The 27,085-nt window shown below is 37.2% G+C and overlaps 2 protein-coding genes across 6 annotated transcripts; both read right to left on the bottom strand.

Moving 5' to 3' along the window:
• Window positions 1–909: 909 nt before the first annotated feature.
• Window positions 910–5,198, bottom strand: LOC136348527 (prolyl 3-hydroxylase 1-like). Its single transcript, XM_066299422.1, has 9 exons — window positions 4,685–5,198; window positions 3,582–3,725; window positions 3,066–3,246; window positions 2,890–3,015; window positions 2,704–2,840; window positions 2,552–2,650; window positions 1,829–2,201; window positions 1,577–1,770; window positions 910–1,515 (listed from the first exon to the last, which is right to left on the bottom strand). The coding sequence occupies exons 1-9, from the start codon at window positions 5,177–5,179 to the stop codon at window positions 1,288–1,290; spliced, it is 1,977 nt and encodes a 658-aa protein (XP_066155519.1). The 5' UTR covers window positions 5,180–5,198; the 3' UTR covers window positions 910–1,287.
• A 1,563-nt stretch (window positions 5,199–6,761) lies between these two features.
• PRL-1 (PRL-1 phosphatase) lies at window positions 6,762–26,570 on the bottom strand. Of its 5 annotated transcripts, none has more exons than XM_066299222.1 (4): window positions 26,394–26,570; window positions 14,101–14,664; window positions 7,938–8,236; window positions 6,762–7,535 (listed from the first exon to the last, which is right to left on the bottom strand). In XM_066299222.1, the coding sequence occupies exons 2-4, from the start codon at window positions 14,221–14,223 to the stop codon at window positions 7,424–7,426; spliced, it is 534 nt and encodes a 177-aa protein (XP_066155319.1). In that variant the 5' UTR covers window positions 14,224–14,664; window positions 26,394–26,570; the 3' UTR covers window positions 6,762–7,423. The 5 variants fall into 5 exon arrangements, with proteins under 5 accessions (XP_066155319.1, XP_066155321.1, XP_066155323.1 ...); XM_066299224.1 differs by lacking the exon at window positions 26,394–26,570 and adding an exon at window positions 24,969–25,119; XM_066299226.1 differs by lacking the exon at window positions 26,394–26,570 and adding an exon at window positions 22,512–22,622.
• Between the last annotated feature and the right edge of the window lie 515 nt (window positions 26,571–27,085).

Below are 27,085 nucleotides of genomic sequence, written 5' to 3'. Positions count from 1 at the left end.
ATGGGAACCGGCGCCCCTGTTGATAGATATCCGAAAATCGGTGCCCAATGACCCCCCACTAAATTCTAGTCGCTCCTTACAATTCATCGATGACTGAATAAATTTGATCTCTTGCTTTGAACTTATTGCCCGCAAATTTTATTGCTGCACCTCAAAGGTGCTCCATCGTGCATAAATTCGATACAGATTAGCATTACCTGAATGCGTGAAAAATGGTAACAACTAACTTAATATATAAAATCGTGTCATAGGAGTGATGTATCTATTAGTCTTTCTGTTTTCGGCTTGCCTATACCCTGAAATTTTGCAATTAAACGCTTATAGACACAGGAAATTATCGATGACATTTTCTAACTTAAAACAGGTGAGGGGCATGTAATTGTTTATTTTGATGGCCGTTACAACTTCACTAAAACTACACAGGAGATGCTTTTATTGAAATCCGTAATTTTTTTTGAAATAAGGTGTAGAGAAAAAATCACGTTGAAATAGATATGACTTTCATCGCATGAAAATTTACTGCCTTCAATATACATTTAAAATTGCATCCACCAAATTGTCAAGATAATATTTTTCATTACGGACCAATAAAAAAAAACTTTTTGCAATGATAGCGTTACTCATATAAAAAAACGCCATTTCTCAGGCCTATTTTCATTGTCAATGCGGTGATGTTAATGTAGGTCAATTACTATATCAGTCGTTGATGTTAATAACAGCGTCTAAAAAATTTTGGGATGGGGTACTAAGTCTTAGTAAAGGGTGAATGCTCAGCTAGCTTTAAATGAAACTAATGTGCAATCCTGCCGTTCCAAAAATTTTTACTTGTGTGTGAGTCGTTATTTGCAATAAAAGAACAATCCAAAAATCAATATATAATAATAATAATAATACATATATATTATTACTAGGTGCTTAGAAATATTTAATCAAACAAAAAATATATTTACGTAAAAAACTTGAGCTGGTGAGAAGAAATGCAATTAACGTTTGAGCTGTAAGTACCTATATAACTATTGGTAGTACGACGACTAGTTACGTCAATATATAAAATTGGAGGTAGTTTGTTTAATTGAAAAACACAACCTAAAGAGAACACAACCAACATTCCCTCATCAAACAACGTTAAGTACAAAACAACAATTATTATAAGGGGGAAATGTATCTAATTACATCCCCTTTTAACAATATGAGTATTTTAATGGTGCAGGAACGAAACAATTAAACGGTAATCTCAATGTAGAATCATGAGGAAACATTAAAATTTCCCTTCAATATGCTTAAAAGCTAAAAACCAAACTCGCCAATGTCAATGCTGGACTGTTGATAGAATGAAATGCCATCATCCAAAATGTGGTAGGAAACATCTCTGTCGAATTCTGAGTGCTTCGGATCTAAGGTAAACCAAACTGCCAGAGCGCACCTTTTGCCTTTTCTAACTGCCCTCACCCCATGAAGGTTCTCGTTCCCAGAAGAGAACCCTATCATTTTACCGCATCTAGGGGTTATAGAGCTCTGCCAAAGTTTATTTCAATTGAACTAAGTGTGAGCGCTGAGAAATGTCTCTATAACTCACCTGAACACGTTTGCCTTTGGAATCGGCTGAAAAAATAAATTCTCCTCCTTCAAAATCTCCATTTAAGTACAAAATAGCACTGTAATCTCTCCAGTAAAATGCCGGATATTTCTTCTCGCAAACATTATCTTTGAGCAAGTTGCAGTTGTCTGCATGAATCATGTGACTCAAGTCTGTTCTATTCTCAGGAGAATCTGGAAGGCCCATTTTTTTATAATTATCATAATCTCCTTTTGCCTCGAGCCCGTTTACCTGGCAGCGCAGATCTACATACCAAATGCGTATAAGAGAAATATAATTCTTCTTTGACTTGCAAACGATCAGTCAAAACTTTCTTCATGTCTTCAGTAATCTTAAGCATGAGGCGTAAATATGAAGGTTTCAGAACGCCAATATACACAAGAAAAGCTACTCTACTAACGGTGATTCCCTCAAATTTCTCATTTTGAGTGTGAGGAGAGGCGTTTCCTCGTGTACTATTGTACCCATCGTTAGTACTCATAAAAGTATCCGCTAAAAGCATCAATTTTGAGCAATCACTCAATGAAATCAGTCTATCAGAAGCAAATCGTCTCGGGCCTCCTAAATCTGTGGTACTTTTGCTAAAGTGGAACTCCGTTAGTTTCTGTTAACAGGTAGGAAACAAAACAATATTTTTAAGAAAAATAGACATGTTTTATTTATGAAAACAATAGAACGAGACTTAAAGTATACATGGCACATACTTGAAAACTGTTAATAAGGGAAAGAGAGAAGCAGTTCGGCGTCAAAATGTACAAAAAGGTGACCGAGCAGGGAAAAGCATTGTCATTGGGAAGTATCGTCAATGTCTTTGTCAGTCGATTCATTATCAGAAGCATCCTCCTAAAAGTTAAGGAAATGTTAGACGTCCAGACAAACATACAACAACATGCCCCAATTTTAGTACTGGTAAATTTTGCCCCAATGTGTCAAAATCTGTTTACTTGCCTGGACTTTGATTGGGACTTTATTACTGGCAAATTTGAACTCATTTTTGATAAACTGTAGTATCCTTCTCTCATACGTCTCTCTCTGAGCATAGCGGATGGCTTCCTAAAAACAACGAATCGGACTATCGCATTATTGAAAATTTATTACAAATTTACTTCTCGAGGGGTAAAAAAATCGTCCCGGACTTTAGGAAGGCCTTGATAGTACCTCATATTGGATAACATAGATTCATCATTAGGAAGCAGCAATAGATAACTTGCCACTGCTTGACAGGCAGCAGCCAAATTCCCCTCTGAAATATACCCTCAGACAAAATTGTACAACTACCATAATTAACTCACTTTTGAAATAAGAATATTGCAAGTAATCATAGTGGCTCACCAGTAAATCATCATAATACTCCCCATTTAATGAACCTAGCTTTTTGGCGCAGTTCCTTTTGCACTTTAAGACATAAGTGAAGTGGTCTGAAAGCAATATTGTCAGCTTTAATTAGCTCAGATTCAGTAACACTAACTGGCAATAGCAGGTACGAAATCAGGATACCATCCAGGATTAAAAGGTCCTTCGCACTGAGCTCGACATTCATCCTCCGAGTGCAAGTAGGATACTAGACTTTCCTCTATGTTATTTATGGCAGTGTTCCAATCTTTTTTCTGATAAGCGTCTGCCCCATAAACGTATAAATACACATAGTCCTGTTAAAAGAGATTCGAAAAGGGAATGTGTAGAAAACAAATTGAGATTGAAAATCTGGAATGTATACTAGACGTTTAATTGGGTGTAATACAAAGTGAATTCGCCATTTTAACAAGAAATCAAAATGTTTATCTGAAATTAAATTAATTTGTGGATATACCTGTTTTGCATATCCAAACTTTGTTCAAAATACTAAAAATGTTTCTAATAAATGCCTATTATATGATATAAAAAAATCTAATAATATTAATAATTCTTTTTCTATGAGCACTACGTAAATATTATAGGCAACCAGACACACATTCTTCACCAACTAAAATTCCTTCTTTCTTACCTTCGCCTCAAAATTAATTACATCCTTCATATCGACCTCAGGGAATTCGAAGTATTGCTTGAGATTCTTGGCCATTACTTTGTGGTCAGGATTTGAGACCAAAAAAGTAAAAGCTGCAGATGCAGCCTTCTGCTTATCATTTACCTGAAACAGGAAAAAATCGTTGGAACGTTTTTCTTTCAAACGTTCTAACAGGGATTTTGAGGCTAGCAATAAAATTGAGTCATAAAATATGAGGTCGCATTTGAAAGCAATGAATAGGTAAATAGCTCGTAGATTCGATTGTCAAATGCTATTGAATAAACAAGTATTAATTTTAAAAATAGCTTTTAGATTTCGATTTATTTATAAATTTACAATATTGCTAGCGCTCGAACCAGTTGGTGCAGCATTTTCAAATCTACGCTGTTTTCCACAATTACATATAATTGGAAAATGGGAGCCAAGTCTATTGATAAAAATAATCATGAATGAACTCTAGATATAAACTTAATCCCTACATGAAAATAAATTTTGCAAACCGGGCCAGGAACTTAAAATTAGTTGTCCCACATCTGTGTTTAGAAATCTAAATATTTCCTCAAGAGTTCGATATACCCGTCCATATCTCAATAATATTTTTGACGCGCTCTATTTTACTTTTACTCCTATAATAAGTCCTTTCACCAAGAAACGTAGTGAATAAATATGAACTGATGTAGAAAAAGTATTAAGTCATTTGACGCCCCCGCTTGTATATTTATATAAAATCTTCTAGAGCCATACATGTGGAAGACTAATAATCTTTCACAATCAGCTTTGTATTTAATTATTCATAGCGCAATGGTTAAGTACAATAACAATCTCTAATAATATTTTGTAATCGCCAATGAGTCTTTAAAGACAAGACCTATCTGGAGATTTTGTTGTTCTGGATCAGTCAAATCACTCATTTTATGTGAGCTTACTTAAAGCGATAAAGCTTTCCGAATGGTTTCGTTCATTGACAAACATCTTCACTATTAATGAAATGATACGCTTGATTGTTAATGTAGATTTTTACAATTGGGCGCATTTAAAAGAAATATATAAGTATATGAAGTCCCAAACGAGCGCTTGCTTACCTTATAGTAACACAGATGCAAGTATTCATATGGTCGCATTTCAGAGAATATCTTCTCAATATTCCCATCGATATTATCACTATTGCCATTAGTCTTAATTTTGCAACTGAGCAAACATAATGTGTTTCTGATGTTCTTTTCGTGAAATCTCAAATCCTCCACATCAATAGAAAAAAGTGGTTCAGAGGCTTCGCTTTCGTACCTACATTTCAGTCTGCAATTTTCAATATTTCTCCTGTGCCACCGGTACTGCTTGAGGGATTGTTCCAATTTCTCCACACATTCCGGAAACCTTTCTTCGAGATAAGCTTGAATGCCTTGTTCATACAGACTGGCGACGGATTCACTGGTTTTTGCTCCATCCGAAAGAACATGTGCCACTAAAAGAATTGTTATCAATGCCTGTAGCACGACCCACGCGGCATTAGACATGTTAAAGTAACACTGAACTCTTATAGTATATTTAACAACAGCTCTCGGTTTCTTTCCTCTCATTTTACTTAGCCACCAATATAGCCAGTATAATTGGATAGTCCATAAGCTTATGACTATAGCTACTTTAGAAACAACTAAAGTTTACTCAAATTTTGCATGATTTTGAACGCTTTGGGACTGACGCTGTATTGGACGATGAATTAAAAACATTATTTGTCCGGAGGTACCACGAATGGTGGTGTATTAGAAGCTTATTAGCTCTTGGACTAGTTCAGACTTAAGGCGGTTCGGCGTAAACACATGACCATCAGACGAGGAGAGGAATAAAAATATCCGTATAATTTTTCGACTGGTTTCCATTGGCGGGTATGTTTCACGTCTTTCGCAGTCTTTCTCTTTTCATATATATAGTTTTATGTGGGTACTATTATTATAAAACACGCATTGCGTGAGGTTACCGACTAATATATGCGCTCGGGTCTAATACACATGTCTAGACAGGAATAACGTTTAAACTTTGAATAAAAGTAGGCACCAACAAAACTTGAATTCTCCCAAGTTTCGCTAACATAAATTGTGGGTTGTAAGTGGTTGTTGCAAGGCCGGACTACAAATCGAAACCCATTAAAGGAGTTTTAAAGCTGATATGAAGATAATCGGGGATTGTTATTACTCATTTCAGTTTTTGAGATATTACTGGTTTTTTATGATTTTCAGCCTAGTATTATATTTACCGTCTTAAATTTATTATAGAATTTTGTATACAGATTATTATGAATTAAAGTTTTCGAACAATTAATGTAGAGTGTAAGTTTTGCTAGTGGAGCTGACAATAAAGTTAAAAATATAACAGCAAAGGATATGCATGGAAACAAGACGTACCTATGCAATTACACGAAGCAGCCCTATGTATAATCTGATACCACTAGCAATCCCTACCTGTAATGATAAAATGTATTGTTCATTTAGAAACACGAATTAATGTTTCATTTTTTCTTTTTACCGTCAAGGAGGAAAAAATCTCTTGTTTTTCAAATGGGAATTTAATTATCAATATGTACGTATGATCTTAGAAAAGCAGTTATTTGCAACGAACACAATTCTCTTCATAAAATGTCTAAAAAGTGCAATTTAAGTTGTAAATTGGGTTCCGTCATTTATATTAACCAATTAGTATCAAACTTATGCCATGAGATTTAACAATTGTCTGCATAATTTTTATTCACCATTATTTCAAGAACAAAGTTGTCCATATTTTCAATTTATCGACTTTAATAGTAAACTAGTTTCTTCATTCCAAACGTGTAACGAATCCTACTACTACCTACCCTTCTTTTATTCACACGTCAACTGAAGAATATAGGCTAAATGCACAATGTACAGAACTCTCTATTCAAACCTTTGTCCGATACCTTTTATTTCGTGCTTTCTCCCTTTTCGCCGATTCTTTACTAGGTGAATGACTTGGAATCCAAACTAGACGGGGTGAATCACTTGTTAAACAGGATTGTAAGATAATGCCCTTATAGTTGTTGACAGTTCTATACATTTTAGGTTGCCAAAGTTTGGGATCGATATCTGGGAGTAGGTTTTTCTAAGGTTAATGCTCTCTCTTGGTGGACAACAAATAAAAATGCAGGTATACCCATAATATTAAAATATATTCTTCGGGGTTTACAATAAAAATTCTTGAAAGCTAAACGCGATGGATGATGAAAGTTAGAGGACTTAATAAATATACTCAATATACAAATTTAAAATCGTAATAATAATAGTAATAATTGGGGTAACAGTTGCAGCACTTAACCGTGAATTCGGCAACAATGACAATGTCGTTTTCAATGTCATAGGCTGCAGTCAATGAAAAACTATATTAAAAATATAATTGTAACTAAACATAAAACTGGGACCGAGACAAACAGTCTCTGAAAATAATAAGAACTAGCGAACTCGTCAAATTTGTTAACACATTTTAATTACAATATCAGAACAAAAAATAATTTGGTTTGAAATTTGAATATACCACAGAATTTTTACTGATTTTTATTATATTACTAGTGTTGTAAACGTACCTGTAGCCAAAACCAATCGACAAGTATACATATTAAATCTAATGTCATATACCATGTAATCTAAGACAGGTTTCACATCAAGTCAAAACGATTTTTGATTGTTTTTAAACAGAAAAAAGGAAGCTTTTTAAGTATATCCACACAGTTTTAGAACGTTACTATTAGTATCCTGTATATGTTTTAGAAGATGAACACATATATTAAGTTTACAATTGTTTTCTTAAATATCCGCTTACTGCACACAGCATGAATTGTGTCGACCATTTTTGGCTTTTAGACGTGACTTTGGACGGTACTTCTCCAGGAACGCCAATTGCTTCGCATTTATTGCACCTCGCCTTTTCCTATAAAAAGAAAAATCTTTATTACGAACACAAAAAATGCTCGATCTTTGATTTAATATCAGGTTTTTAATTGCTCGGTTGAACTTGAAACGAAGTCTTGCTTCGTCATAACTATTGAATAAATAAGAAGAAATAAACCATTCCTCTGTCGACCCACAAGGATCTAATTTCGAAGAATCCACGTTCCATTTCGCCATAAACTGCAATATAATACGACTCCTCTTTGCGCTACTAATGTAACCTGATAAAGCCCAATTACATATGTCAAGGTTTCTCCATTTCAAGCTCATTCAGCGAATTGCCATTAGAAATTCAGGTAAACGTTTCACGTGTCTCAATTAATCAATATCAAAGAAACCTATTGACACAATAAAAATACTTTACCGTGCGTTTTCAACTTACTCTCTAATAAGCTCAACCGCCTCTTCATATTTTAGACCAAGCTCAATGAGCGCAAGCGCTACCATCACAGGGGCACGTCCCAGACCAGCGACGCAATGGACAGCGACGCATCCATCCGGCTTCTCATTGAATTGTTTTTTCAGTACCCTGAACCATTCTTCGACTATGTCATTCGGAGGGAAGGTACCGTCGTCATACATGAGGTCATAGACCTCTATGTTGACGCTCTTCAGTTCGTCCGTTTTGTAGGAGGGCTCACAGACACGAACCACCGCTGTTACGTTGTGTTTTTGGAGTTCCTAAAGATAAGATGTTTTTTAAGCAAAGATATATTTCGACTTTTTGGTATCTGCTTTAAAGTTCTCGTCCACTTGTTAGTTTTCGAACTTCTTCGCACCTGGTTATGAAATTTTGTGTATGGGTATAGAAGATATAAAATAGACGTGTCTTAAGTGCCATCTTGAATAAATTTTTTTAATAGAACACCGTGTATATTATTCAACCTTCTGAGAAGATTTTAGAAGCAGGAAAACATACGCAGTTTCGTAGAAGTCTGTCAAAATAGAACACTGACGACATTTTTCGATACAGTACCTCTTTTTAAGTAACTTTCTTTTTTCCTTTTTTCAAGTATTGAAGCCTTGGAAGATAAGGCGATTAACCTACCCTGATTTCCATCTTAAGTCTACTACCTACTGATACGAGGGGGGTGTGTAGAGCTCCTTGGGCACTAAGTAGCGAGGATAAAATTTAACGCGCCCAAAACTTCAATTGCTAAATATTGACTATAAAACCGGGCAATGACGTAATATGTAATCACTGAACGTAATGTCCAAGCGGATAATTAACTACAATTCCTGAAATGTACGCCAATCAGGATTAATGGAAAATCGTTTTTAAAGCTCCAAATGGGTCAGTGCAATTTGCTTCTGAAAGCGTATGAACGAACGCATATTTTCTGGTGAAATTTTAATTAATAATTTATGGGCATATGGGTGCAGGTATAGAGCGCAGTTCACTCGAAAATAACACCAATTCAAATTCAGAAGTCTAAGGTAGAAACCTCATAAAACAATTAAATCGGACGTCACTTCCTTCCGCTTACAACAATAACGTTTTCAACAAAGGTTATATTCGGCCTTTCTATTGTGAATTGCCTTAATCGTTTGAGACAAATAATAAGTCGATAAAACTTAACTATTGCCATTGCAAGGATTTTGCAGCCAGAAACCGCACAATAAAATATCAAAACACAGACGATATTAAAACCAAATTGAAGTGAACTACTGCTCTCCCATTCTGCAAAGCTTCTCCATAGTGTCACATTAATCAGTTAAAACCACGCCTGCTAAGTGCCTCTTAATCTCTAAGTAAAACATTTCCAAAGGTTTAACCATTAAAAATTCAGCCTGAAATCCCCATTATGAAAAGCCTCATCGCTTTACTTCAACCATATCATCTTTATGACATTCAACAAATCTTTGCTAAAAATACTTGGAATAAATGGAAAAACGGCAACGCCGGACTCGGAATTGATCGTTGGTCTTTAAACATGAATGTAATTTAGCAGATCTATCTAGGTGGGGAACAAGGATGGATTGTGCTAAAAATCTTTTTTTTTTGTTTGATTTTCGGAAATTTTGGTTAAATAGAAAATTTTATGTTGAGATTTCTAAAAGTGCTTTTCGGAGGATTCATTGAGCTTCTCGAATTGACCTTTCTTGGGGTCTTGGAATTCGAGAGGGAACCTCGAGGAATCTATTCTGTCCGTCGTGTTAAGGGATGTTTCTGTACTAACGAGTCTTAGCTTTCCAAAGAATCACACGCAGAGGGGGAATATTTTATTGTGTCTGCATAAGAAAAGAGGAAGTATTAATGTCTTGTTCCATGTGACAAAGAGCCAGAGGCTCATAAATAAATCAGTTCGAACGGAAACAACACGTGTATATAGAGACATTGGAACATTCAATCATAACAGAAGGCTATTACGTACACCAATAGACTTAATTGATCCAATTTTTCATCGGTATGAAACTATCGTAAAAAATACCTAATAACAGTGGAGGTTTGTAAAGACATATATTAAGGGTTATGCATCGAACAGCGTAATCTAACATATTGACGCATTCACTAAATGACTCATTAAATTTGCGTAATGAAAAGCTTACGCAGGTGGTTTCCCCTTAGCAAGGTCGAGGCGCACATGCTCTTCCAGTGCTTTATGAAAATTGATAAGCGAAAGTAACCCAAAGTGGGACTAATAAAATTTCTTTTAAATTTAGGGCGAGGTAAAAGCTTCGCCAATTTTGGGAGTTCTCCTTTCGTGATCAGTGATGGCCTACTTTAAAGTGAAAAATACACTTGCTGGAGCATATCTAAACGATAAAGGTTCCACGTAGCGACGTCCAAATTACAAATATATATATATATATATATATATACCTTTTCCAAGGACCTACTAACCTATATTTGCCTGCCATAAAGGGTAACTGAAATAGCGACATGAAGACTATCTTCGCAATTATGTAACGCTATTGATTTTTCGTGGGTTGAAGTTTGAAGCCAAATTGCAATTTATTTGTCAACCACAAAACGGTCATGTTACATTTTAGATCACTGGATGTAAGCCCAAGTTCGCTCGGCATCCAAATTTTCAATCAAAACGTCTTACTTTTCCAAAGTTAAAATTTCACAAAACCAATTGCAAATGGTAGTGTGTACTCAACTCTTTGGAATATATCTTGAAAAAAAAAAAAAAAAAAAAAAAAAAAGTAATGACGAACACCAGGAAATTACACAGCGGTTTAGATAACCAAAGGGAAACTAAGAGCAATGTATAACTTAATTCCATTTATCATGCCGAGCAAAAGTGACAAGTTTCTAAAACAATTATTAAAGACAACGTCATTTCCATTAACGTTCCCATTATTCAGTTTTATTAAATTATCGCGTGGATTGTCTATTCTCCCTCAACAATTGCACGCAGACTAGTTTTTGAGGGGTTATTTCAGGAGCTCAGGATGTTTCCAGGATTATATGTATGTGCTTCGTTGTGTCACATTCCCAATTTCCAATTCTGCGCAATGTACTTGGTAATTTGGCAGGACCACATTACTTTCGACAAGAAACTATGGGGGCACCCTACCTACATGCTGACATATACCTGTGCCTCAGGGTTTAGGAAGTAGGATTTCTTTGTGTGTCCTGGAAATTGATAATCATCATTACAACGGACACATAATCAACTGTAAAATCCGAGATATGTTTAACAACACCAGTCAACAGAGTCAGAATAGCATTTCTCCTCCACCTATCTATCCTGGATAGATGCTTCTTGGATTTTTTAAGAATTTCTAAAATGCAAATTTCATTTTGCATTTAATTCGCAAGAAAACCACAGAAACTTCTCTATTTTACACCTCTAAAATTTTAATTAACTGAGCTTCCTTAAGCCCTTTATTGGTAACATTTTATGTTCTCCAGATTTAAGAAATTAGAGGACAATACAATGAGATTGGTAACATCAGTATGTCAACCCTTTTATTGCAATTTCGGTCCCCCTAATATTCTGCGATGATCCATCTATCATCCGATTAACAAATTAGGGAAATTATCTCGCTCAAACAGGCACCTACTAGTTTTGACCGTATTAACACACCGGTTCTTAAGTTAACAGCGAGAGAGGACATTCAGGGGCCGCACTCTACGTCATACAACGGTCAATTTTTGCAAATGGAGATTCATATCGCCAATCATTTGTGAGATCCCCGTACTTAGCCGCCAAATTATGCCACCTTGTTTAAGGAATATTCTCTTGCGACTTTGTTTATACCCCAAGGAGTGAAATATCTACTATGGACACTTACGTTACGAGGACAGTTTCAGAAGTATCCGACCCGCCATATAGATGGCGGTTTTTTGTTCAAAATTTACCAATATTACAAAAACCTAACCTTAAGAAGCTTATGCCTAAAGCTGGAGGCTGCTACGTCGACGAAAGGTCTTAGGCCATTCAACTTCATAGCGGAATTAGATTCTACTCTAGGGGAATTTGGTCGTTCATTAACAATTGTACAAAAATTGGGCGTAAATTTTAAACGCGATCGTGCGAGCTGCCAAGACAAACTGCGCAGTCGTGGAGTCCGCGACACTCCAGATTTGACCACCCCAAAGTTAGCAGACGTGATGAGCATTTCAAAAAGTATTATACATCGCACTTTAACTGAACAACCATCGGATATGAGAAAGCTGTGCGCAAGATGAAAAAAAAACAGTGCCGGGAGGACGCTTCAGGGGAGTGTTTGGCCGAGTTTCGCAGCAATAAACCGAGTTCTTGCGTCGATTTATCACCATAGATGAAACATGGATGCATCATTTCACACCTGAGACGAAAGAGGAGTCTAAACAATGGGCTCAAAGGGGAGGATCAGTTCCGAAAAAGGCGAAAACCGTTCCATCTGCAGGAAAGGTGATCACGTCAGTTTTTTACATTTTATTGACTACCTCCCTAAAGGAAGAACATTAAACGGAGGATGTTGTACAAATACAGGGTGATTCAAAACAGACGTCGGTACACGAAGGGTGTGATTCTTTGGCTCGCTGTAAGAACGGTTCCTGCTAACATGCGTTTGAAAACGCATCGTTTTCGAGATACAGAGCGTCAAAAAACAGTCGTTTTCTTCAGTTTTTCGACGATACTCCAGGAATCGTTTGAGATACAGAATTCGGATTTTGCACACCTGGTATAATTAATATTAGTTACATTTTGAGCGCTTCTGCGACGTCTTTCCATATGCCAGAGGCAGAGATTTTAGGGTTGAGTGATATTTCTTGCACCTAATTTTTACTCCATCGGGAGAATTAGCTTTTTTGAATCACAACAATTCGATCGCAGGGTGGGTCTCCTCGTTCTCTAGATCTAAACGTTTTGGATTTTTTTTTGTAGGGTCACTCAAAAAGTTTAGTTTACACTATACCAGTTAATGCTGTTGAAGATCTGAGGAATCGCATTATTGCATCCTGCAACACGGTCCGCGACACTCCGGGCATTTTCGAACGCTAAGATGTAGGTTAGAGGCCTGCATTACCACAGGAGAAAGCCATTTTCCACAGTTGCTGCGATTGTAAAATACAAATTTCCCCAGCGGTGTAAAAATTAGGGGCAAAAAAGTCTCGCGCCACCCTAAAATCTCCGCCTCTGGCATGTGGAAAACATTGAAGCAGCGCTTAAAACATAACTAATGTCAATTTATAATAGTTGTACGAAATCTAATTTGTGTGTCTCAAACGGTTCCTGAGATATCGTCGAACAACCGAAAAAAAAAAAAATGCTCTTTGATGCTTTGTATCTCGAAAACAGTGCGCGTTTGCGAGCCCTCGTCAACAGGAACTTTTTTTCTTATAACCAGCCAACGAACCACGCCCCTCATTTTCCGACGCATGATTTTGAACACCCTGTAGACTGCAGCGTTTGAGTGACGATGGAATTATGAAAAAGCGACCGCATTCGGCGGAAAAGAAAGTCTTGTTTCATCAAGACAGCACACCAGTCCACACTTGCGTTATCGCTATGGCCAAAATCAATCAACTGGGTTGTTCCCCAGCCACTCTGTTCCGCAGATTTGGCCCGTTCAGATTATTTTCTTTCCGAACTTGAACAATTGCCCAGTGGAAAGAGATTTGCCGATAATGAAGAGGTGGAGTCTGGGTTTGATGCCTATTTCAAGACGTTCGAAGCTTCTTACTACGGACAGGACACAGAAGGTCGGTGGGAAAATACGTCAATTTCGAAGGAGAGTACGTCAGGGAATAAAGTAATATTTTTCAACGCTCTTTTTCTTCGAGTGTTTGATCTAGTACTTCTGGAACTGTCCTCGTACATCACCTTTTTTCATTTAAGAGCGTGCACAAAAACAACATAGTCATATGCTCCGCAAAAGCTAATATTTGCTGTGACTCATAGGTATAGAAACAGCGGCAAAAAGTGGGAAATTACACAGATATAATTAGAGGTATTTTATTTTTACGTTTCCTGAAGCGACCTTTTTAATTTTCTGGTTCTGCTAAACTCAGGTGCAAAAACAAAGAAAACATCGCGTACAAAATACTTTGAATGATTGAAATTTGAGCAAACATCGCCTGGGGAAGAACTAATGGACCTTACCTGAATGTAAAGTACGATGTTGAAGTCCGAAGGCCTATCCGTGATCAAAAACCTGAAGTTCTTATACTCGATTTCTGCTGGTGCAGGTCGGATATCCTTCTGCCTCATGACGCCGGTTGTCATTCCCTTTTGTTTAATAATTTAGTCACTAAATTTATTGATTTGTTATTACTAATAAAATTATTGGCTTAGATTCGAAGGTCTCGTCGATTAGAAAAATCAGTCTCTCGAAAGCAATTAAGTAAACTTGAAGTATTAGGTAACTAGCTTCAGGTAGTTATTCACACTAGTTTGATATGCTTCAGCAATATAAAAATAAGTCAAACAGCTAGAGCAAGCCCATATTATTGGTGGTGAGAAGACCAAAATGAACTTCGTTCAGGTGCACAGCTTATTTGGCTTTCTGATGAGGTAAATCCAATAAACTATAGCAACTTGCAAAATGACTAAGTTCGATAACTATAGAATTTTGCCCTTGTGATTTGCTTATTTGTGTTGAGCCTGGCAATATTCTGCGCTGTCCAACTGGAACTCCATGTATGCCAGAACAGGTTCACCAAAATACTGAAACAAACGCAGGAATTAAGAACATTAAATTCTCATTGAACACTAGACACTCCGCAATTTGCTCGTTGGATAATGAGAAAGATGCGAACTCGAATTCTATTGTTAATTGTTATCCAACGGGCAACATGAGCTTTGAAGCTGCGCGTGGCTTCAAGATATTTTTAAGCCGTCTTTGAGTAATCTCAAGATGCGCAAATTTGGTCAGATAATAAATCTACTTGAAACAAACTCCCGGAATAGTCATATTTCGCCTGTTAACGTGTATAACAAGTACTGACGTCAATCATTGTTTGACGCGTACCAGCTTATTACTTTAAACAAACGGTTGTTGCAATTGTAAGTGATACACATTGAGGGCAGATTTGTACTTTAGGAATGTTCACAACTTTAACCAAAATCTTGTGATTAAGTGCATTCGGAAAATAGTGTCAACCAACTCAACCGTCTAGAATTACTTTCGAATATTGTTCTCGATACAAAAAGGTTAAAATAATCTTGACTCCGTTTGGCTAACACACTAGCAGAATGCATTAACCTTCATAAACAACTCCATGAAATAAACTTTAATGATTTTATCATTTTGGCGAACTAAATTTGTCACGTTTCGAATATAGAACGCCGGGTTATTTTATATAACTTCTAATTTTGAAAAAGCTTTTAGCTTTGTAGCTGATTTTGCACGCTCAACAAGGCGATCGACAAAATTTTGGTTGCGTTAATCGTCGAACATAGAACCAAAAGAGGAAAATAGAGCTGACACGCAAACCTCTTGGCCACAACAAGTGCTCACAAGCTACCGATATTAGTGACTGGTCGAGATCACGTGAAGGGGAAGTCATTTATAGGAATGTTTCTTGTATGTTTTCAAACACGTGTTGTTTGGTTCTGTCTGATATTTGTTTTATATGAGGCGGAAGCCTTATTGAACGCAAGACAATTATCACAACTGTTTTTGGCTAGGTATAAATAAACAAAGTTTATTTTGTTTTGGGCGCTGAGTAAGGAGAAATGTCTTGTAAAGAAGCCAAAATCGATGATAGAGTCAGGGAAGACAAAATATTTACTGTGTTGATTTTTTTGAAAATTACTTATCTCTATTCATAGTCGTTAAATATAGCAGCTTGTTAGAACGATTATGTTCACTGCACCTCTGCGGAAACTTCGAGTTCTCTAAATTATTTCTTCTGCAGAAATAGGCGTCCGAGACTCCTTGTTCGTTTTATTGCGAGTAAATGTGGATATACACAACGCACTACAAAGTGTAGCATCGTCTTCTCTAAGATCCGGAATTTTCCAAACATTTCTCTCCCATCTGAATTTTTTGTCGTCTGAAAGCTGTGTCGGTGTACCTCCGCATTTACTGAATTAGAAAACACGTTTCTCAAATTAGAGAAATCCTTATGGCACCATAATACCCCTACGTCCCGAATTTTAAAAATGATTTCCTACATTACTAAACTTTCCGCCTAAGTTTCTCAATTTGAAACTAAAACCACGTGCTTTTGCTACGCCTATAGCATAACTTTTTAAATTCTAGAGAATCTCTACAACACCCGACATACGTCAAATGTGCACTCAGGTGGTTTGTTTCTCGTTAGAAAATGGTATTCTCTGTCACTCTGATTTCACTGGATCAAACTGCATTCTTTGTCAATTATACAAAACTTCAGTTTATTTTTTATATCGTCGCATTATAAAAATATATAAATTAGAGAGAGCAATTTAGACCCAACAGGTAGCCTTTGATGTCGAGTATTGAATCATCCTTTTTTGGGGACGATGCAATACCCAAAAACTCTAAAAATTATTGGCCTAACCCAGCCTTTTCGCAACTTTCCAAGTCTACTTCTTTCATTTCGATTTTTCACTGGTTTTTCCTAATAGGACCCCCCGCGAAACTTCCTTTTATGAAGCAGAATCGCTTATTTCAATCAATAGTCGAAACTTCCCCTCAGAGGAGAAAGACTTCGAAATCCACGTGCCAAACACACATACACGCATCTCACACCGTCACGGAGTGACGTGAGCATTCCCTCCCCGTACCGCAATATTTGCAGAGGAGGTTCCATTCTCGGGAGATGCGCATGCGTCCTAGTAAGCAGCGACGGGTTACGACTTGCACCAGGCGCCTTCCGAGGACTTCACACGTGATGCTTATGGTGTGCCCTGCCCGGGCAGGAAATCTGTGGCTTTTCAACATTGTGACGGCTACATCCGAATTATTAGTGCACTTTTCCGTTTGTTTTCCCGCACGACTTAAACTAACTCCCAGATGTGGTTCCAAGACCTTTGAGGCGTAATCGGGAACACCACCCGATCACCTCATCGACCCGTTCGCTTCCCCTGACACCTCTGCGACCCGGAATTCCGGGGGACAGATCCGTGGGGGATTCTCGGTCTGATTACTACAGCGAAAGGCCAGTGCAAAATGTGGGGTTTCAGGGCCTACCACAGTAAGTAGTAGGAGTTCCCAATGCGGCATAAATTGCCTGAAATCTGCGTTTGCCTTTGTCCTGCTGTAGAGGGCTAGTTTTCTCTTGTCTAAATTGACAGACAGTCTGTGTTTGTATATACCATTTTTCTATTGCCCAACAAACACAATTTAAGCCAGTTTTTAAGCACTGGGGACAAACCATTAGGAAGCACCACAGTCGTGGTTAGCTCTTGCTGAATTTCGTGTTCCGTACGTCCCGGTTTTCTCTATATTGAAATACACGTTTTTCAAATTATAGAACCTTTTACAATCAATTAGGCCGCGGCAAGGTAAACGCATCGCCTTTACTTAACCCCTTGAACCTTGCTCAACCCTTATACAAGAAAGAGTATCGCTCCTTGGCGTCGAAATTTGAAGCTGGAAAGTGCAGTTTTCCGAAAATACCAATCTCAAATTTGAAGTTTCCATATCATTATTTGAACTTTTCATATCATCTTTTATATTTCAGGCACACTCTTATGTAACTAATTCGGTGCTCTTAAAAGTTTTTATAGCCAATATTTAAGATTTCTTCAAGTCGAAATTTATAGCTGAAACATATTTCCAGAAAAAACTTTGAAATTTGAGATACTTTCAAGTCATAAAAGTTCCGAACATAAGGGCATTCGGGCAAACGCTATTCAAAGGAACATCCATTTTGTTAGTATTTACTGACTAAATTTTACATAGTAAAAGACTGTGTAGGAAGGTAAGAAAAATATGCCATATTTGAACATCTTCAGAGAAGTTTGATCTGGTGCATGAAATGTTCCCGTGCCTGGATATTGGGCATCGAAATGAAATATCGCCATCTAACTGATGAACCGGATTCCGCCATAGATATCTAATGAGATTACGTAATTGTGATACCCTGAACTACACAAAACGGACACTGCGCATAAATCTCTCGGTAGCTGTACTTAATCGTGACATTAATAATTAAGCGGACATATGTGAAAAAGTTATAGTCTAAAATTAAACGTGTTCTGAAAACTTCGCATTACATGCAAATAGCATTGTGCTCTTTTAAACGAAACATTCCCTATATTTTTTGAGTGAATATGATTTTCGATTCTCAATTTTGCATAATTAAATAATGCACTCGTACTCGTACAAGTCCTCTCTTGCACAGTACGATATACATTCATATATTCGATAATTAATGTCGTATTTTTTATGTTTCTTTTCTAAGTGAATATACTTATATTAATAATAAACATTAATCAATGATGCAGTGGCCATCTTGGCGGGTGACCTTCTGCCATCTTTCGGCAAGTTGGAAAACTCCGCGATCGAAAAAGCCTTGATTTTTAGAAGTAAAAAATTGATTTAACTCATTTTTAGCGGCTCGATCAGAATCGAAATTTCTACCATTCAAATGATTTTGAAGAGAACGAAACGAATAATAATCTGATGGCGCCAAGTCAGGGCTATACGGCGGATGAGGCATCAGTTCCCAATTCAGTTCCAATAATTTTTGACGCGTTATTAAAGACGTTTGGGGTCTAGCGTCATCATGATGGGACAGTGCCCCTTTGCGATTGGCGAGTTCAGGACGATTTCTTTTGATTTCTTCGTCCAATTCCGATAGCCGACGACGGTAAACATTCGAATCAATAGTTTTTGGTTCCCCGGAAGCAGTTCGAAATTAAGAATACCCTAGTAGTCCCACCACACAGATAGCAAAATCCTCTTTTGATGAATATTGGCTTTTTTGGACGTCGATTGCGCAGGTTCATCTTGTTTGGTCCATGATCGTTTTCGGACTACGTTATCGCAGACAATCCATTTTTCGTCACCCGTTATGGCTCTTTTCAGAAGTGGGTCGTTTTGGTTACGATTCAACAAAGAATCGCATACGTTAGTGCGTTGGGCGAGGTGAATCTCCTTCAATTCGTGAGGAACCCAAACGTCCGATTTGCCAACGTACCCGAGCTTTTTTATATGCAGAGAAACGGTTGAATTCGATATGTTCAACTTTTCTCGAGTTGTCATACGACTAACTTCGATTAAGGCCTTTATTTTATCGTCACCAATGGCGATCGGGCGTCCAGCGTGTGGTGCATCTTGGACATTAAAATTTCCGGAACGGAAGCGAGAAGACCGACGCTGGCACTGGCGCTCGGCAAGGCAGTTCTCGCCATAAGCTTCACGCGATTTCTCCTGAGCTCGTACTGCACTTTTGCCCTTTCCAAAGTGAAATAATAAAACGCGTCGATAGTGCTCACTTTGATTGTCCATCTTCGACTTAAATTTTAAACAATTTCTGGTCTACTAATCGCGTTCAATTACCGATCGAAAAACGTCTGAAACATAACCTTTAAAATGGCATATGATGACATAAGCGACGAGATCACTGTCACTCGATGTGTCTAAATTACGCCATCTATGAGAATAAAACGACATTAATTATCGAACGACCCAATATATTCATAAGGATACTGCAAGGTTTTTAACAAAAATAACATATTGGGTTGGCGAATGTAGTTAACGCTCTTGATAAGAATGTCTAAATGCGGTAAAGGGGGTTAGGGTAGAAAAATCAATAATTTATCTTGTCTGGAAAATGCCAACAATTTGCCCTCTACGTTAAATCTTTATTAAGGCAAAACATACAAACGTTTTAGCTACAACTCGGGGGAACAAAAATTCATAAGTATTTAATGGCTCTTTTTACATACATATCGTGTGGTTCCTTGATGGTATAAACAAAACCTAAATAAAACACTCATAGATATATCCGCCCAATCGAAACACACCTAATTTCTGTGCGGAAGCTCATTATCAATACCTGAAAACGTTTCTATAGTCGTTCACGGGGGAATTGGAACAGTACCATTGCAACAATGATAATGGAACAATGGATGAAAAATTACTTCGACGTAGCACAAACACATTAAATATTTAAAAAAAGAAGCGGCCCAGATCGAGAACCAATGATGAGTGGGGTATACCTACGTTTTGCATTGAATAACATGTTTATGTCCTTTTTTTTCATTCTGTTGATATTTGTTACCGGTATCAAACCGATCTAATGACAATGCGGTTTTCCCTGTCTCAACCAGATTATACGCTCTACAGTCATAACGATGCTGGTTTATCCTTGTTCCCATGTATTATTTATTCCCATATATTTAGCACTTGTCACGGCCCTCCCAGGGGCTTTTTCCTCAATCAAATTTGACGGCGCAATTTCCGATGTCCCGTTTTTCAATTTGTGAAAAATGTTAGTTAATTGGTCTCAGATCGCGCACGTATTAGATAAACGCCCTGTAAATGTGGGCAAGGAGAGGCATACATGCAGTTAGCTTTCTTTATTTTACCACCCTGTATATTATGAAATTTTCCGTACGCGATATTTTAATAATATTTGATGTAGCACACCTTTCTTCGAACATCTATTGTCCGTTAAATAGTCTCGTTTGCAATAGGAATTTTGCGCTTTTCAGGGCCGTAACTTCCAATAGATCAAAGTGAATTTCATATTTTTATCTTAACTTTAAATCCAAAATGCATACTCAGATTCGCTGTGAAGAGATAAAAAGGAATAAGAAGAAATCCATAAAATCGTTTTGGCCTAAGTCAGATCGTATGGAAATTACGGGCCTGAGAGAAGCAAACATAGTTATACTTGGAAAGTGAATATTTCTTGACATTCCGAACAGAGCACTACATGAGATATTTCTAGAATTTCACGGTGGAGTCAAAAACGTAACAACATTCAGGGTGTTTCCTTTCGAAGACCAAGTTAACATGTATGGGGTAGTTTCGCTAATTTACGTTAGGCTCGGGTCCTAGAAATGGTCAATAGACTCCACTAATTTTAATACACTGACTCCTTGGTCGGACCGTGGCATAATCCCGCAGGTTGCACTTCACAATTTCAAAACGTAGAATTTAGTTTAGAAGAATATTTATTCTATTAAACGTAACAAAAAAGCGGGCAAATTTGGTATAAAGTCGACATTCGCAGCATTTAAAAGCATTAAATTATCGAATAAGACTGCATCACATGTTTGAAGCATGGAGGATGCAAAACCCACAGCGGCTAATTCGATATGATTGGTACCTAATAAAGTGTTATTAAAATGTAGTTTCATGCGTTTTCGTTCGTTTTGCTTGATATTTTTTTGTTGTTTAAATTTTAATCTATCACGTGCCCGAGGTTCAGTTAAAAAATATCGTCTTCCACTCACAAATTTCGTCATCTTTCGCCAGCTAATAACGTATTTTGTCTCTTAATTGGCCCCAATTAAAACACGTCATATACATCTATATATAATATCCAAAAACCACAAAGAAACCGTACTTACTGCGGAGCATCACAGTACATCTAGATCGGGAAAAAAATCACGTGAATTGTTTTTTTTTATTATTTCTTATTTTTTTTAATTGAAGACGCACTTGGTGAACTGCGAAGTGTTGTTGCCAAATTTCGTTCTATTTCGGTTTACTGAATGATGGGAAAATGTTTGTTTGAGTCGAAGGGAGGTGAAAATAAAAATACATTCTCGATGTTCACATGATGTTTTGTTGTGGCAATCAAATTCTGACCGTGAGAGGCCCACGTCAACGTTGCAGTTCTGCCATCGCTAATTTGTTGTACACTGACATACAGCCTATATACAAATGCTTCTGTCTCAACAATGAACCCACAAGTTGTGCCAATCGGAATTGATTAAAGTTTAATTAGTTTGAAATTGAAATCATCCATAAGCTGCAGCGTAAAATGATTTAGACGCGTTTATTAAAAGTATTTGTCGATAAACTTGTGTTGTTGTAAACTGCTGGGTCGGAACACGTAGATTTTGAGGAATTTTCACTAGTTTATCGTGCAAACTGCGAGTACCGGAAAGACCAGGAAACAAACGTGAAAATAGTTTTTCCATGTGGGGATTTTTTGGCATAATTTCGAAAATAAACTCCCACATTCGGGCAACGACCAAATGGTGAAATCCCACTTAAAACCTACCATTTGATGTCTCTCTCATGTGGATGAGCGTAGTCAAAGGAGCACTTCACTTACATCACATTTTTCACACACAGCTGATAAACGAGTTAATAAAACGAAATCCGTGCATGTATGTTAAATAAATGGAATTATCTCTGCTGTGAGAACAACAGCTACACTTTCGACGACCTGAGTTCTCTATTCAACTGACTAGAGCAGACGGAACACGAGTGCAGTACTGCGGTTCCGACTGGGTCCAGAGATAATCAAGGTCTGAGCGTGACAAAATTGAAAAAGACTTGATGGTTTAAGGGCACTCTTCGAAAGTGGGGTGAATATTTTACTCAAGGATACGTGACACTCAACAGATACACTGACCGATGCGATCAAGGCTAATATTAACATTCCCCGATTACTCACTATAAAAGCACTTGAATTTCTTGGAAACGATAAGATAACACCGAACCCTTTGGTTTGTATATAATTTGTAGTGCAAATCGACTGTAGAGTTCTGGCTTGAACGCTACAGACATCCAGCTATTGCTGGACGCCACAGTTCAAATATGTGCTCTTTAATCAACTTATTTTTAATTTATTTAAACATAATACATCTAAATTTAGCCCACCTGTCTAGTTGTTTTAACAGCACTAAACAAATATTTTGCTCTTAAAGTTATCGCCTTCCAAAATAACTGCTGCTTGGTAGCGATAATACAGACTTTGGAATTATCGGGAGTTTATTTTCGCTATTCAAGGAAAAATTTCCGAAAATTACCACCGACCAGCTTCCTCACCTCAAAAAAATTATACGTCATCCAGATGAGCATGAACATACTTGAACCAAATTGAAAAATAAATATTTGATTTAGATTATATTATTAAAAATGAATTCGATGCAGATACTGCTTCGTGAGCAAACTCGCATTGGATACAACTTAAACTGGTTGAAATTGCGGCAGTTCCAAGTAAATCTAATCTGCTTTCAATAATTTTAATCCTTCAACAATGAATGTTTACATAACGCCGTAAAAAATAATGTTTTGTAGTCTTTAATAAACAGATCAAATTACGATAAATCTCCATATAGAACATGCTTAGCTCAGTTTTATCAGGAGGATAACGGCGCCGTGGATGAAGGTTTTGTTGTTATTACGTGTATTCGGGAGATAAATCATACGGAAAAATTAAATTTGTACATCGAAATCGTGAATTATTGCCAAATTTGACCTTTCCAACGTCTCATCGTGGACAAATTACTAACGCACAGATTTGAAGAAGCAAAAATTAGGTTTTAGTTGTGGGGCAGTACCTGTTTCCTTACCTGAGATTATAGAGTTTCGAACGACTACGTCCTCGCATTAGATTGCTACGTGACACAATTCAAACGCCGAAAATCTGAATTTTTACCTGCCTATCTTTCTACCTGGCAAGTTTGCCAACGCAATAATAAACTGAACCTAACTGGACATCTAAAATACCAACCCTCCATATAATTCAGATTTTAGGTGGTTATTTACAGTTTTAACCGTTTGTGTCCGCCTTTCGCAACTTTTAACCACTGATTTATAGGAGCCGGGAAGAGATGAGTAAATGCACTTTTTTAATAATGGTAGTGCACCTACCACGTCCTACCCATTTTGTTTTATTGAATAGCACATGTAAATTATTCAATTCTCAAAGTTGCACAAGGTTGCGAATATTTGCCTTACCGATAGGTATAACATTAACTATGTACGTAAATAAATAAAAACACGAAATTACTGATATTATTGAGCAATTCAAAATAACGAGAAGATTCTGTGCAAAGGCGACTCTAAATTTAGAGATAATTAGGTAAACTCGAATTATGTCAGAGATTTGGGGGTGGAAAACGCAGCAAGCAGGACAGTTCGTTTACGTATTTATGAGGAAACTTTGTGAAATTGTATGTTTATCAAATTTATAGGTAAACTAATCGCAAAGACGTAAACGTTGTACGGGATTCAAGCGCATAAATTAACGAACGCATCCTCGAGGAATTGTGCGAGAACGTAGGCCAACTCCGAAAAAGTCAGTTTATCCGAGATTTCCGAGCGAAAACCATCAGGTTTACTAAAGAAAAAAAAAACATTTGAATTTCCATATTGTTAGGCAAATCTGTATAAAATCAATTTTGCCTAGCAACGCGACTTCTTACGTCCTTTATGAAACTTTGCGAAGATCTTCATCCCAATTTCCACGTAAACGATCAAGTTAAGTTTGTCGTGTCGTGTGTCGCGAGAGTGTAAAAAGCTTCGAGAAAATTTTCCAAAAATAGAAACTGGTAGATTTGTTTGGAATTTGAGATCCCGAAATGATGAACGTGCGCCCGAGAAAATTTTGCGCAGGCCCACGTGAAAATATGAATTTCGTCCCGGATTTAAAAGCGGAAAAAGTACAACGAAGGCCCTCTGGTTCCTCAAGAGCCGTTTGCAAGAATAAGTTGAAAGTAGCTGGCGTAAACGGTAAAATCGCTACGTTGTTCATCGTGGAAAACAATTTTCAGCGCTCATACCCTGATTTTTGCTCAAATTTTAAACCTATTTTCAGGCTTTAAAGACATGCGCCTAATGAACCACAACTTGGTCAAAGTTGGGAACTGAAATACAGAAAACGGAAAAAAAATCCTAGATAAATCGCGAAAATGTTCATTTTTCTGAGGTTATGCAGCAAAAACACTAAATATAAACACGAAACAGTGTGTAAAAATGAAAATAAAATTATTTAACAAACCGTCTAAATATTCAATTCGTCCGGGATTTGAAGCATAAGGCGAAGGAGCGTACGTTCTCGATTTTTTTTTATATGACGATATAGCTAATATAAATAAAAAGTGAAATGTTTAAGGTTTATACTGACCTGAACGTTTCAGCGAACACTGAATGTAACGAACCGAACGTCAATTAAAACACTAATTTGAACTGGACAACAAGCCCGTGAAATTTGTAAAGTTGTTTTCAAACGTGTATCTCGCCCTCTCCGCACTAGTGTTTTGAATGGCGTTCGGTTCGTTCTGTTATTCAATGTGCAGCCAAATGTTCGGGCCTGTTTTCAGTTCATGAACATTTTGGCTGCACAACAAACCGAACGCCGAACAAAACAGCAATTTAAACAGGGAAAACACATGTTTGCAAATTCTCAGGATTGCCTTCCCGTTTCAAATTAGTGTTTTATTCGGCTTTAGTAGCTGTATGCAAACACGTATTACATCGCGACGTCCAAATTAGCGTCTGGTTCGGCGTTCAGTTCGATGGACGATCAAGTGTTCAGATCTGCACCAAGTGTGCAGATTTATTGCTTAGGTCAAATTAGTTTTTTTTATTCGATGTCCGGTTCGTTATCCCGGTCATTCTGTGGCGAGATGGTCTTTTAAGACTTGAAAGTTTGAAAAGCACGAATATTCTTCCAAAAAATTCGGTGAACCGTTAATTTTGTCCGGGCTCCGACATAACCTATAAAACGTATAAAAATCCCGAATTCCCAGACAAATGGTGAAAATGTTAATGCGGACGATATTGGAGAGCACGAAAAATAGAAAACAAGACGTCTATATACTCGTGCTAAATTTGCCAAAATAGACCTAAAAAAAAACGTGAATTTCTAGTCCAGATTTTACAGAGGGAAAATATGGAAAACTAATAGGAAATTCCCAAGCGAAATTGGCAAAATTTCGACAAAGGATCAAATCAAACAGAAAGCAACGACGGTTCTACAATAACTTGGATCTTACTGAAAATAAAAAGTCCTTTTTAACTAGCAAGGGCTGTGAGCAGTGCTGAATGGGCAGAGTATAAAGGAAACTACTTATTTTTAAGTTTTTGATAAAACCCAGTTGATCACGTAAAAAAGGGATTATCGGACATGCAATAACTCGGTACCTACGAGAAATAAAAAAACTTTTATTACTAGTAGGGCTGAATAGCAACGAATGGACTTAAAAGAAACCTACTTATTTCTCTGTTCTTGATAAATGCTACGTCGACACATAAAAAAGGATTACAGCACATGTCTCTAGTTATGGTAATTCAAAGGGACCAGGGGCTTGACCCTATGACAGCGTAAAACTAATTAATATTGAGATATTTATAACTCCCAACATCACGCAATTAGCAATGATGAAAATCACGCATTTCAATGAAATCCTTCAATATCCAGGAGTGAATTTTATGAGATAATCAAGTTTCAAAGGATTATAAAACCAAAACGTGAACTTTCCAAAATAGAAAGGAAAAATGAACTGTCTGGTGGGATAAATGAGCGTTCTAATTATACTGTACTACTTACCGCTATAGCCATACACATTGAAAATAGGATTTTCTAAAGTACCACCGCACGTGGAGAAATATCACAAAGTACCAAAAACACAGCGGACGTCAGGCCCTAAAGAGGACGATTTTACTTTTGCACGCAGGATGGGCCTTCGCTTCTATCGCTTCAAGATGGTTCTTGGGCAAATTTGTAACTGACGTCAGGATTAGGCTCCTCCCCCTCACTCTCTTTACAGTGACGATGCTATGTCTCTGACGTCATAAAATAATATGCATCCCTTATCCAATCCAATCCTCAATAAATTGTACTAAAATATCCCAAAAATTGTACTAAGCTCATATATCCGATATTTGTATCTTTTTTTTTAATTGGGCTGTAATTTCCTTTAATTAAGGATTTTCAGTTAATATAGGAATAATTCTTTTAGAGCCAACACACCATCGGGCTAACCATGTGAAAGGGCAAGAAATGTACAAAATATCGTACATCTTTGAAGGCCAATACAACCATTGCTAAATAGTAGAAGAGCAGTCCTCTGTCTTTTTCTAGCTACTTATCGACCGAGGTCACGAGGTACGCCCACTTGTAGGCAACCCACAATACGCTCACGTTCTCAATCCTTGTGCACCCTTGCTGTTTTCCCATGCGTCTCGAGGGTAGATAAAACGAGACTCGTGTGTCGTGGGCTAGTTAGTGTATTTTCCAAG

This window comes from Euwallacea fornicatus, chromosome 33 (assembly GCF_040115645.1).
Source record: "Euwallacea fornicatus isolate EFF26 chromosome 33, ASM4011564v1, whole genome shotgun sequence".
Classification (NCBI taxonomy): Eukaryota; Metazoa; Arthropoda; class Insecta; order Coleoptera; family Curculionidae; genus Euwallacea; species Euwallacea fornicatus.
This window is presented reverse-complemented; position numbering and strand designations above follow the sequence as displayed.

What these genes read in the sequence shown, in the direction of transcription:
- LOC136348527 (XM_066299422.1), bottom strand. Translation starts at nt 5,179, where the DNA reads ATGAGAGGAAAGAAACCGAGAGCTGTTGTTAAATATACTATAAGAGTT. An exon ending in GCAATATTCTTATTTCAAAA is followed by an intron (nt 2,841 to 2,889) that starts GTGAGTTAATTA and finishes GGTATATTTCAG; the next exon opens with AGGGGAATTTGGCTGCTGCC. An exon ending in GTAATAAAGTCCCAATCAAA is followed by an intron (nt 2,202 to 2,551) that starts GTCCAGGCAAGT and finishes ACCTGTTAACAG; the next exon opens with AAACTAACGGAGTTCCACTT.
- PRL-1 (XM_066299222.1), bottom strand. Translation starts at nt 14,223, where the DNA reads ATGACAACCGGCGTCATGAGGCAGAAGGATATCCGACCTGCACCAGCA. An exon ending in ACATCGTACTTTACATTCAG is followed by an intron (nt 8,237 to 14,100) that starts GTAAGGTCCATT and finishes TCTTATCTTTAG; the next exon opens with GAACTCCAAAAACACAACGT. An exon ending in GCGGTTGAGCTTATTAGAGA is followed by an intron (nt 7,536 to 7,937) that starts GTAAGTTGAAAA and finishes TTCTTTTTATAG; the next exon opens with GAAAAGGCGAGGTGCAATAA.